This window comes from Podarcis pityusensis (assembly GCF_964106645.2).
Source record: "Podarcis pityusensis genome assembly, chromosome: 6".
NCBI lineage: Eukaryota > Metazoa > Chordata > Lepidosauria > Squamata > Lacertidae > Podarcis > Podarcis pityusensis.
The window spans coordinates 71,947,784-71,961,330 of NC_138030.1; the positions used below are offsets into that span (position 1 = coordinate 71,947,784).

Genomic DNA, 13,547 nt, shown 5'->3' on the forward strand with positions numbered 1-13,547 from the left:
AAGTCTATGTAGTCAACAAAACTGGCACCCATTTTTAAGAGAAACATTCCATTCAAAGTCACCAAGGAATTGCACTGAGGAGTGAGCATCAGTTCAAGAGCTATTGATTCAGTTGTTGGGTCTCAGAACCACAGCACAGGTTTTAATTTAATAGAATGATTTCATTAGGACTCAGGCACAATATGTGGGGAATGCAGAAATTAGCAGCATTTTAAGAGAAAGCCACAGTCCTCACCTGTGAGGAGGAGGAGCGAGAGAAAAGAGCAATGTTTACCAATAGTTTTCCAATGCAGGGAATAACTGCAGGTTCTGAGCAGCATGGAAATAAAACTCTTTATTTGCATACATCTGCCCTTTCATGAATCTTCCAGTCCCTTCACACTGTTAGCTAGTATTTCTCTTCCCACAAGACAAAAAAAGGAGAAACCTAAAAAACAAGTTTCACTGGAATAGTATGCACATTAAAGTCAATTTGCTTTGCTGCATGTGTTTAATTATTTAAATTACATCATTAACGTATATTAGGATGCAATGCTAATCATATTCTCCACGATCCTAAACCTGCTTGCCTTTCTCACTTTAAAATTTGTGGGCCAGTTTGATCTCGGGTGGAAATTATGGGAACCGTGCGTCAACATTCTGCAGGGCAGGTGGAAATGACTTGGTGAGGTAGTCCTGTAAAGACATGGACACATGCCAAGCACTGTCCAACATACAGCTATTCAAAAAATGATAATAATCAAATCAAGGAAAGAGGTGTATGATAACTATAGGCTCCCATGAAGCACAGATGTTATACTCAGTGACTCAATGCTACCATACAATCAGCCATACAGCTGCGTGGCTCTTAGACGGCAGTTTCTACGTAACACCTCCCTTTGGACTGGGCTCAGGGAAAAGAGGGTGCTCCATTTCTATACCTGGCACACGCCCCCAAACCCCACAGCCAAATGCTCAAAAACATTCTGTGAAGTGCCTTCTAATCAGTAGGACACATGCCAGAAAAAGTAGTTTTCATCATTTATTCTACAAATTATTGGTTTTCCTTCGCTGTAGAACAGTCTTGTACTGAACAGTCCCAATACGACATGAGCACCTCAGCACTCTCAAGCCATGTCACACAGTAACTTGTTGATAATAACAACAATCACCCGACTGCCCCCTTCCCAAACAGTTTGCAGGTAATTTGCACAAGTGATTAAAAGGCAAGTAAGATACAAAACACGAAGCCCACTCCTGGGAATCGCAGGTTTTGCTTCGCTGCTCTCGGAAACTGAAGAACGAGGTGACAGCTTGTGCTAGCTGAAGATACTTTGGATCATCCCGGATGAAGCCGACACTACGTTGCCCGCTTACCTTTGAATGTTCTCGGAACGCCCTCTTGCCTGCAGGCGATGTAGAGGCAAGCGGAGGCAATGGCATCGTTACTTCTCCCCTTCAGGCTCTTCTGCTCATAGACTTGCTTGAATAAATTATTGGTTCGATCCTTCAAAGCAAGCAGACAAAATTTAATTAACTCCAGGCCATTTAATTAGCAATAATATCAAAAATTCATGCGCTCATTATATTATGCTAACTAAGTAAACGCCAGAACAATTTGAGAGAGGGAGGCATGAACTTACAACTATATTTCGGGGGAGGTTGATTCTGTCTGCCATGCTAGCGATTTCTTTGAACGCGTTCATCATCGCGCGGTCAGAGCTGCTCATGGTCCTCCGGTTTTGATACTTTGAATTCCCAAATTCGTCAAAACTGGCTGCGCCCGTGCCCTGCAGAAGAAGGGTTTACAGTGTGTCAGAGATTGCTGGAATTTGTACCAGATATACACAGTAAGACCACTTTTGCACTTATGTGAGGATTCAGAAGCTGCAATAAGCAACACCTATTACAACATCCTAGTAATGAAGTCATTAGAAACAGATCACAATGCAGCCGCCTTCAGGTGGCTGTCACTATTTCCAAGTAGACTACAGACACGGTGGTCATAATGACCCTCTTTCATTCTCTAGATCAGGTTTTCCCAAACTTGGGTCTCCAGCAATTTTTTAGATTACAATCCTGTCATCCCTGATCACTGGTCCTACTAGCTAGGGATGATGGGAGTTGTAGTCCAACAACAGCTGGAGACCCAAGTTTGGGAATTTCTGCTCTAGATGAAAAGCACACTTTTAGTGTGTTTTGCCATCCTTATTTCAGTCGTTCTTCAAAGGCCATCATCACTCCAACTTCATGTAGTCTCACAGCGAAAGGAAGTCCCGGTTGCTTACATGGGAAGACCCACACCAGGCCCAGGGAGGTCCAGCAATACTTTCCCCACAGGAACCCTACCCACTCAAAAAAGCAACAACTTGCAGTTGTATCGAACTATGTTTTACCCCCTGAATTGATGCACCCAAGTTACCGTATTTTTCGCACCATAGGACGCACCGGACAATAGGACGCACTTTGTTTTAGAGGGGGGAGAACAAGAAAAAAAAATTCTCCCCCTCTCTGCCCAGCGCCCCTTCAGCGAAGCGGCAGGAGGCGCTGCGCAGAGAGGGGGAGAACTTTCCCCCTCTTGTTTTCCTGCTCTAAAACAAGGTGCTGTTTAAGGTGCGTTCAGACAGCTACCTTGGAAGCCTGAAGAGCAAGAGGGGTCGGTGTGCACTGACCCCTCTCGCTCTCCAGGCTTCAGGTTCCTTTCGACCTGCTCTTTGGGGTTGGCGGGGGGAAGCCCACCACCAGCCCCAAAGAGCAGGTCAGGGAGCAGCGGAAAGGCGCAGCGGAGAGGCTCCTGCCATAGCCACGCATCACCTCTCCAGCCGGGAGAGGGTCGCGGGGCTATGGCTTCTTCGCTCCATAGGACGCACACACATTTCCCCTTCATTTTTGAAGGGGAAAAAGTGCGTCCTATAGAGCAAAAAATACGGTAGTCATGTTCATTTAGTTCAACCACTAATATAAATTTCTTTCAAAATTCAAAATGTTTCCACTGGTCCAAAAAAAGGTTGACAACCCCTGCTCTATTACGTAAATGTAAAGACTATATTGCTCATTAGTCCAGCTGTTGCTCTCTATGAAAAACACATGTAATATGCACTGCACAACCTGGCAAAGTTCTGGTCATCTCCACATTTTCCAAGAATGGCTCAACGTAGGTTTTCAACTGTGACTACAGTGGACTCACTTTATTCCCATTTCAGAAGCAAACACTACATTTTGTGGACAGCAAACAGCAGGGATAGGGTGCAGAAAGAGGAAATGAGAGTCCTAACAAATCCACTGCTTCTTCCTGGGCAAACAACACAGCAAGCAAGAAGCCCACCAGAGGTGCATGTAGCGACAGAAGACAATGTCTGGAAGCAGAGGAAAAAATACTGCCCTAACCAACCTGGTCCCCTTCCCACACATTCCCAGATTTTGTGCATCTGGACACCAAACACATATCTTCCATTTTCATATTGAAAGAGTTAAATACAGGGAGGGGGCAACCCTTAGCAAGGTGGCTTCTAATTCCACTGCCCCTGGGGTTAGGCTTTTTCCTCCTGCTGCAGGGGGCTCTGACCCCTTGCCAAACTCGTGACCCTGACACTCCTTTGTTGTCTGGGATCTCTTCTGTCTGCAGGGCTAGTCAACTAAGCAGGTGACTGGTTGCCAGGCTTCCTGCGCCACCTGCTTGGCCGGCTCAGAAGAATTCAGGAGCCAGAAGCTGTCCTGCAAAGAGTGATTTTTCGATATGTCTTTCACAGCCCATATTACCAAGCTGGCTGCTCTTGAGGTAGAGCCTCTACGGTACCTTCCCAATACAATAAAAGAGAGTAACACATCTTACAACTCTGCAGGAATCTTGCTTCTTTGAGGTCCACTCATCACCTGCTGATACCAGAATGTTTAAGCCCTGGACAAAGCAGGAGTTAGCCCTTTCCCGACTACTTTTCTTCACCAGACAAAAATGAAATCTGGGTATAGCCTGCATTTTCATCTTCACTTTTGGGCGATACTATGAGAAGGTTCAAAAAGCGGAGGCTTCATGGAATATTTGAATACAGCCTTGTAGGCAGTCCACTAATGACTGCCTGACCAGTCTGCATTACAATCGTGAGAGCAAAGGAGTCCACATTTTCTCTAACATGAACATGGATTCTCACAGAAAGGCTGAAGTCTATCATTGCACAACATGGCATCCTGTAAAACTCTGGCTTCTATTAGTACTAGTTAACCTTATAGCATACTGGTCAGAGCTCAATCCTTGTTTGAAAAGACTGGGGAGATCATGGGAGAAATAAAAACAAACAAAAGATGATACACACCTTAGACAGAATAATATATAATCAGTTATGCTATTTTTATATATCATCTCCTGATACAGCTAGTTCTTCCAGCTATGGAAACTGCTTGTGATCTGGAAAGGAAAACTAGTCAGCAACCCCCAAAATAGCAGTGACAAACATCTCAGTGATACAGAGCATGCTTCAGTTCCTTTTTCTTTCACCGCACAGCTGGTACAACTCTATGTTCAAACAAGATAAAGTTGATGAGCGCTGGGGTCTACACAGCACGCCTTATGGATATGCAGGGAACACCAGTCCCTGGTAGTTGTGTGAACATGGATGTCAAGAAAGCAGTGTTAGAAACTCAGCTATATCAGCTAAACGCCAAACGGCGCCTTAAAACTAGGTTGCGGTCGCCACAACGGACTGTCTAGTCACCTTTTTGGGGTGGGGTGGGGCTTATTATTATTGTTACTGTCATTGTCATTCATTTCTATGCTGCTTTATATTTTAAAGAAAAAAATCTCAAAGAAGTTTACAACATATTGGCATCAAATAAAACAACCCAGGAAAAAAATAGTGGGAAGATAGCTCCACAGACTGGCTGGTTGGCTGACACGCAGCAGCGTCTTTTGATGCTGGGGCTTGCTCATCAGAAAACGTTGTTGCACACCAGCCAGATGGTGGAGATGTCAGTCGCCAAACCTGCCAACAATACATCTTCACTTGGTGGTAATTCGACCCACGCCAGTCGCAAAATGTGCCTGGTACCTGGGGAATTTTGAACTAGCAAGCAGACAGCGTCTCTCTGGCTGGGACTCTATCTCCGGCTAGCCAGGGCACTTTCCTTCCCTCAGGGTGGAGGCTAACATGCGAGTGGGCAGGCAACACCTCCTTCCTCTTTGGGAAAGCTTCAAGCCAGCTTTGGGGTCTACCAGCATTTTATGCTTCCTGAGCCCAGAGGCTCTCATTGCGCCAGATGCAGTGCCTGACGCTTCTGCTGCGGCTGCAAACTTTACTTCCTCCTGCTTCAGGCATCGGCTCTTTGCACAGCACCTCCTTCATCTCTCACTCTCTTCCTCTGTTGCAGCTTTCCATCTGTGGGAGGAGAATGGAGCCCGGCTCGTTCTAGTACGCTCAAGGACGGCTCTCTGGCCTGCCTGGTCATCTGCCTGCCATGATGGGTGCAGTATTAGCACCCAAACACCAACACTCTCCCGCTCCCCTTTGCTCTCACAATCCCCCCCCACACACACACCTCTCCAAAGTTTTCTCCTTGAGTATTGCAGCTTCTGCTGGCCTCCTAAATTGCCATGGCACTTCTTGCTTTTCTGGAGTACTGTAGGCTCCCAGCTTTCTCTCCCTAATGTTAGTAGGCAGATGTAAGTCAACCCTGGCCTTTCTTAATCTCTCTTGACCACCTCCCCTGCCCCCTCCCCAACTCCTTTTCCCAGGTGCAGCATCTTTCTTGCATCCAGAAACATCACGTTTATCAGTTTATGAGTACAGTTTTCTGCACATTTCCCTATCAAAGGGCTTCAGTTATGGCTCGTTTCTTTCCCCCAACCCCTTCATCAGTGCCCCACCCCTAAACATTTTCTCCACTCTTAAATAGGTTTCTTTGGGAATGGCATAGCTATTGCCATCGTTGCATAAGCTTTTAATTACAGTGCGCCCATCTTTCTCCCTTCCCCAGTTTAATAATCTGTTAACTTTATGTTGCGGTGGTATTAGCACAATGTATATGCTCTGTTTCTTGTTTTTTTGTATGTGTGTGTTTTACGTTTCTGAGAAGTTAATTAAATAAGCCTGAGGGGTTACTTGGATGCTATTTGCTGGGCATCAGTTGGTTTACAGACTGGTTTATAGAGATAGATAACTTGGCTAAAGCCTGCAAATGCAACAAAAGCTCAAGACCATATCCAGGAGTGCCATTGCCTCATGAGCTAGGTCAAATCCAGCAGTGGTAACTCCAGTGGGATAGTACTGCCTCCAGTATCTCTTCAAGACCTATTAGGGTGAATTGAGCAAGTGCCCCACCAGCCTCAATGGCTTCATCAAGCCCCACTTGCCTTTCGTCTGACAACCAGCCCAGGGGGTGGCATTGCCTGTCAGCTTCCTCCTCCTTAGTCTAAAACAGTGCTGCCCTTATAGAACTCAGCAAAGAAAATGGCAGCTCCACCTATCACAGAAGCTGTGACTTTGCCTAAAAAAAGGTTTTCCCTAGTGAGAGCCAGTGTGGTGAAGTGGTTAGTGTGTCTGTGGGACTGGGACCTGGGAGACCAAGACTCAAATCCCCACTCAGCCATGAAGTTCACTGGGTGTTACTGTCCTATACATGCCTAAATGTAAGTCCCTCTGTGTTCGCTGAACAACCTGTTTCACTATACAACTCTCCCAATACCACAAATTGGGGGACGGGGACCCAAATAAATTATCTACGTAAAAGTAAACAGAAAGAGCTGTTGCACTGGGGAGAAAAAAAGGCAACTAGACATTCTGTTTTGGTGACCACAGCCCAGGTCCCAAGAGCCATGTGGTGAATAGCTTTTCTACTCCAGTTTCTAACACTCTGCACAGCTTGCTTATCTCCAACTTTGCGCTGCCACTTTAAGAGCAACAATATCCAAGTTTCTGCCAAAATCTCCCTGCTGCTGTACAGATCTTGTGCATTAATGCATTTCGTGATTTATATTACCTTGCCAATCATTGTAGTCAGATCACCGTCACTCAGAAGAGGATTCTGGGTATCTCCAACTCGAGACGGGTCTTTGGTTGCTTTGTCATTGCTGAATGTTCGCCATTCTGACCCTACATCTATGACTCTGTCACCTGAGTATGCAAAAAGCATTTATCGTCATTCTTTTGTTTTTGAAAAGTCTCAAGAGGTTCACAAATATGCATTCAGAATCATTTTGGTTACAACTGCAGCAACCATTTAGACAATATTCAAGCAATCGTTCTAAGTCAATAGTCGATAGTTTTGGGTGTGGTTTTTTTACACAAATTAGGAAGTGTGAGGCAGAACCTGTCTCGGACAATCTCTGCTCTAGCAACCCTACTGACACTTTGTAGATGACAAGTAAGTAATGAACCAGCTCTCACTCAAGGATGCTCTCAGGGAGTGACTGCATCTGAGTGGTTAGAACAAGGGCATCCAATGTGGTACTCTCCAAATATTGTTTGCTTACAACTCCCATCATCCCTGCCCAGAGGCCATGCTGCCGTGGACCAATGCAAGTTGGCATCCAACATCTGAAGGACACTTATGTTGGCTACCTCTGGGCTAGAACATGGGAACCTGCAGAGCACAGGCACCTCACCTGGTCCAAAGAAAGCTCTGTTGCACTTCAAGGCAACATTAACAAGACTCTCTATGGGTCTGGCAAACAGCCTATGGTCAGACCTACATTAACGCCTGCTTATTCCATGCTACTATCTGTTACTGGATTCAGCAGGCTGAAGGCAACACAAGGAATGGAGAGGTCAGGTGTCATATAACCGCATGTACACATGAAACTTTTACCAATGGTAACCTGCAAATTAAGGTTGATATGCAACTCCAGCTTTCCAGCACCAAAGTAGAAGGTTATGTTTGGAAGCTTATCATCAATGAGGGCAACTTCATAATGGGAGGAGTGTTTCTAGCTACCCCATCCTTCTCCTTGGAAGCCTTATAAGAAGCTTCTGAGGGAGAAGGACTGAGCAACATCACAGGAGGGGTGTTTCTGGGACTAAAGCGAAACTGTGAAGCTCCCTTGGTTTTTTTGCTATTGTATGCAACATGTTGCTAATTTTATATTTACAGTACTGAAATGTGGTTTTTTTGTATATTGTATTTTTGCTTTGCTATGTTATGAAAATGTCACTGTGTTACTGTTTTGCTATGTTGGGTTATTATGAAATTGTTTAGTAGCGTTTGTTTGAAATGCATCCGTTTCTTTTTTTGCTAGCTGCTTTGAGCATGATTTTTGTGTGTGAGAAAGTTGTATACAAATAAAATGAGGGAAGGCAGGAAGGAACCCAATTCAGCATTTAGGGACACTTCAACGATAACATGAACAGTAATGCTATAGCTAACTTGCCTATTTTGAGTTCACAGAACCAATAAAGCTGGTTCTTTACAAAACCAGCAGATGCCCAGTTACAAGCTGTTAACATACACCTCTACATATTGCAACAATATTCTTATTCTAAAACTGATACCCCCAAACTTGGGACAGATCTTGGAAAACAAAACACTTGACAGCGTGGCTCAAAATGAGAACCTTGAAAAATAATGAATTTTGACCCCTTTTTGTTTATACAGCATTTATGCCTCCACATCTTCAAGTCCTCCTCTGCAGCCAGACAACAAGCTTGAGAAATAATATTGGCAATTGTGTCTTCATTTACTAAACCAAGATATGTATCTGCCTTTTGCCTGCTGCTAGAACCCCTTTGATCCTCCCTCTCTTTGTCCAAGCCACAGATAAGCCAGGAAGCCTCTAATTAACCAGTTTCCCATTTCATGTGAACTGGGAAACTATGGTTACAAGCTTTGGAACAAACCAGGATGTTAAAACTAACTTCAAGCTGGTTGATCCTGGTTGATTCCAAAGCTAGTAACCAAAGTTTCCCTTTCCTTTTTAACCAGGGCTTTGGTTGATTTGATTGACATCCTATGCCCTTTTAAAATGTGTTGGGGGTGTTATTGGGTTGTCATTTTTATTCTGATTACGTATTTTGTGGTTTTATATTCTGATTTTATTCTGTAAACCACCCTGAGACCTGTGGGTATAGGGCAGTATATAAATTCAATAAATAATAATAAATAATATAGTTAATTAAGAGGTGTGATTGGTAGATTGAGCAGACTGAGGCAAACAGAAAGAGCTGTGTGGTTGAGACAAAAGTTCTCCCAAAGAGTTGCCCAAATTAAGGGTGGAATTCAACTCTTCCCTCATTGTTCCATCTGCACAAGCATTCCAGACAGAACGATTCCCCTCTTCTCCCCACACAGTGTTCCAGGGATTCTCCAAAAACCCTCAGAACCAATTTGGGGACAAGGCAAGGGGTAGGGCCGGGCAATATCTGGTTTTCAACATCGAGTTAACATCACCAGCTAAACATTGTGATCAGCGGCGTAGCGTGGGTTGTCAGCACCCGGTGCAAGGCAAGTAATTTGCGCCCCCTAACCCCTAACCTGCCGCCGCTGCCAGCTTCTTCTTGCTGCTGCCTGGGCTGGTCTGGTGTGGTTCTCTCCCGCGCTCAGCGCTGCGCTGGGCGGCCGCTGCACTGTCCCTCCCCCAGATAGTCCCTCGCTCTCTCTCCGCACCGCACGCCTGGCACCCACCCCCTCCACAGTGGGCGGTGACCCAGCGGCTCGGATCGGATTCGCACAGCCAGCACTGCAGTGAGAGAGAGTGAGTGAGCCAGGTAGGGGTAGAGAGCTGCGAGTGCGAGCGCGCCCCCCCCCCCCAGATGTTGCGCCTGGTGCGGCCGGCACCCCCGGGCACCCCCCACGCTACGCCACTGATTGTGATATACTGACATATCACGATGCCTGAAATAAGGATGGAGCTATGTAGAGACACTGGCTGGCTTCACCATTTCCCCCACATTGCGATTTTTGCCGGCACCTGCTCTTGTGATTCGCTGTCCCTACAGGAGGCAGGAGAGAGCTGAGCTGACAGAATTAACAGGGGCTGCAGGAATCGAGAGAAGCATTGGCTGGCTTCATGGTTTTTCCCACATTGCGATTTTTGTACAGTGCACACACGTAATGATTCACAATATATTGCCAGGTCAGATCTGGTTAGATGAATTCCACCCTAAGAATGCATTGCTTATTTTTTGAGAATACAATGACTGTAATATGAAAATAAATTAATTTGTTTTATTAATCAACTAGCAGTAGCTTTGTTTATTGAAGTGTTACCTTAGCCTATGTATCCGTCGGTATTTAAAAAAGGAATTTAAGGGTTTGGCAATGAGGAAATAGATTTAAACTAAGGTTGCCTTTTAACAGAGCGTCAATTAAAACTAGTAGGCAGGTTGTTGTTGTTTTATAAGTACTGAATATGGTTTTAAAATATTAGAACCTTTCAGATGCAATTTTTCACTAATCAAAAATAATCTGAGCTAAGACTCCATTTGAAAGTACTTTTATATTATACTGTTTCTGGTATAGCTAGAGTTATGCTCCATTTTTATCCTATACAGATTTTGAGATTTCAGAAGAAAAGATTAAGATGATTTCAAGCCGAGATGAGCTTCAAAGTAAACTTTTACAACAATATCTTTCCTACAAAGTATTTAAATAAAGACGTTATATATGCAAATGGAGAGAACATTCTGGCTGCACCACAAATTCCCAATGTATTTTTAAAAAATCTGCTTAGCATAAACTGTGAAGACTGATTTGCTGCTAATGAAGTTTACTCAGATATTCAGCTGCTGGCTTGTTATCAAGACTGTAGCAAAGGGAAATAACACTGGTCAACAACAAATTTGTTGTCTGTGTTTTTTCAGTTGATTTAGGATGAATCTGATGTGCTGAATCCAAAAATCACATTGGTTTTGCTCAATCAGGTCAAGTTTTTGAGCTATGGCCACATGTGTTTTTTTGACGTTTTTGTTCACATGTACGCTTGTGTGGAGCATTTTAGAAGAAGTTGGTGGGGGTAAAATGCCATGTCGAATAATTATTTGGAAATGATTATTTTAATGACAAGAAGTATTCAGGTCTGATAGTTCTGGGTGATTATGTCGAAAAGGGATCAGTTTGAAGTCATAAAACCTCAACATCTTCCATAAATTGGTGCGGCAAAGCATAAAGTTGGGGGATCAAAACTAAGTTAATGGGGCAGCCGCCCCACGAAGTATCCTGATCTTCAATCAGCACGTCGTCCTGTAGCTCATTGTGATGAAATTCCAGTGCCTATCTTCGGAGAACTTTCTGACATTAGTGACGAAGATGCCTCCAGTGTTGAAGGACATGAAGAAGAAGTGGTTCTTGAAGATGATGCTCCACATCCATTTCCCCAAAAGCAGTTGAATGATCTAGTTCGCGATCTCAGCTTGTCAAAGGACTCTGCCAAACTGTTGGCACCCAGATTGAAGGGAAAAAACCTCCTCTCTGACAGTGCTCGCACCAGCTTCTTGCGCAACAGGCATCAAGAGTACCTCTGTTTTTTCTCGGAAGAGAAGGTCTTGATGTACTGTGCAGATATTGCGCAGCTTCTGCTCAAGCTTGAAGTGCCACAGTACGAACCCGAAGATTGGAGACTGTTCATTGACAGCAGCAAGCGATCACTGAAATGTGTTCTGCTACACAACAGCAACCAGTTTGCCTCTATACCCCTGGCTCACTCGAGTACACTGAAGGAGAACTATGAAGCGGTGAAGTATGTGCTGGAGAAAATTGGTTATGATCAGCATAAGTGGTTTATTTGTGTTGACCTGAAGATGGTAAACTTTTTGTTGGAACAACAGTCTGGCTTCACCAAGTACCCATGTTTTCTGTGCATGTGGGATAGTAGGGACCGTGCTCAGCATTAGACGAAGAAGGACTGGCCTGTGTGGGAGGAATTGGTGCCTTGCAGAAAAAGGAACGTCATCAACGACCCTCTGGTGGACAGAGATAGACTACTCTTCCCACCGCTGCACATCAAGCTCTGCTTAATCAAGCAGTTCACCAAGGCTCTGGACAAGGATGGTGACTGCTTCACTTGCTTGTGCCAGGCTTTTCCGGGATTGACCATGGAGAAGTTGAAAGATGGCATCTTTGACAGTCCTCAGATCCGTCAGCTCATCAGAGATCCAGAGTTCGGAAACTCAATGAACGAAGTGGAACTGGAAGCGTGGAAGGCATTTGTTCTGGTAGTGAAGAACTTTCTTGGCAACAATAAGGCCAGAAACTACGCAGAACTTGTCAACAACATGCTGACTGCTTTCAGAAACCTGGGCTGCAACATGAGCGTCAAGATGCACTACCTATTTTCACATATGGACCGGTTTCCTGAGAAACAAGTGACGAGCAGGGGGAGAGATTCCATCAGGACATGAAAGAGATGGAGACGAGGTATCAGGGTCGCTGGGACGCAGTCATGATGGCTGACTACTGTTGGACTCTGAAGAGACACCTCCCTGCTGCTGAGCATTCCTGGGGTTCCAATAAACGGAAGTTCAAACCCTGAAGTTTGAAAAATGGTGAAGCAACATGCAATTTACGTGTACTTACCTTTATCAATGCCCACCATTTAGTTTACAGTAAACCTGACCTGATGGAGAGAAACGGATGCCATTTCCTGATTCAGCAGTGCAGAAATACCCTAAATCAGTTGTAGAAATCTAGACAACATTCAAAAAGTAAAAAATTGTTGCCCAGTGTAATCAGTCATTAGAAAAGAATCCAGATATAGTCGTGATTTCATAAGTCGTAAGTATGCCAAAGCAACAAGCTCCATGAAGTAGCAGCTATTTTCCAAATTATGACTCAGAAAGGGCTTCCTCTAGAAGATGAGACTTTAGAGGAACAATTAACAACTAAAACTGATCATACTGGTTGCTTAGTGTCATTAAGGAGATGTATACTACTGCTTTATGATCTCTGTCCAAGGGAGGCCTGAATACTGTGATAGCAGATTGACTACACAGAGCAATATGAAGGTAGCCAAGCAGTTCCTCCTGTTAATGGTTTGAGATGGCAAATTTTAGAAATGTACCCACCCTTATGTTACAGAAGCTGCACATTAGAGCCACACAGCTGAGAATGTTTATGGGCAATTAGAATAAAGAGAATACTGTTATTTTTTTGATCCCCCAAAGTGTATAAAATCTAGTACAGAGGTGCTCAACTTAATGCTTAAAACTTCAGCACAAAGTTTCCAAAGGATAACAGCTGCAGATATTTGAGAACACAAATTAAATAACTATTGATTGTCAAGAGGGTATTATTTTGAACCTGGAACAGAAACATAATGACAGAGAGAGCTGTAAAAAAGGATCAATGGGATAGGAATGGGAAGGAGGGAAATAATGCAACTCTTGAACCATATTTGAGATGTTATTCTTTGCTCTTACATGTCTGCAGAGGATTTTATTTTTTAAAGGATCAATCAGGAGTAAGATTATCTTTTTTAAAAGTGAACACAGCATGTATGGCAATGAAGGCAGGGAGCCATTATTCCCCCATATAAGTTTAAAATAGGAGAAAGCATTTTCCTCTTTTGGCCTCTATGTAAATATTTGATTAAGCATTGTTCCTTCTAAGGCCTAGCAGTCTGGTTACTGTTTACTGCATCTAAAAAAAGC

The 13,547-nt window shown here is 44.1% G+C and overlaps 1 protein-coding gene across 1 annotated transcript in view; it reads right to left on the reverse strand.

The window, feature by feature from the left end:
• Positions 1 to 13,547, reverse strand: part of GTF2B (general transcription factor IIB) — a 28,862-nt gene that overhangs the window by 3,069 nt on the left and 12,246 nt on the right. The window contains exons 3-5 of the mRNA XM_081008800.1: positions 6,949 to 7,082; positions 1,623 to 1,769; positions 1,357 to 1,486 (exon numbers count right to left, since the gene is read on the reverse strand). Of these exons, the coding sequence (XP_080864926.1) occupies positions 1,357 to 1,486; positions 1,623 to 1,769; positions 6,949 to 7,082 (411 nt within the window). The remainder of the gene's footprint in view (positions 1 to 1,356; positions 1,487 to 1,622; positions 1,770 to 6,948; positions 7,083 to 13,547) is intronic.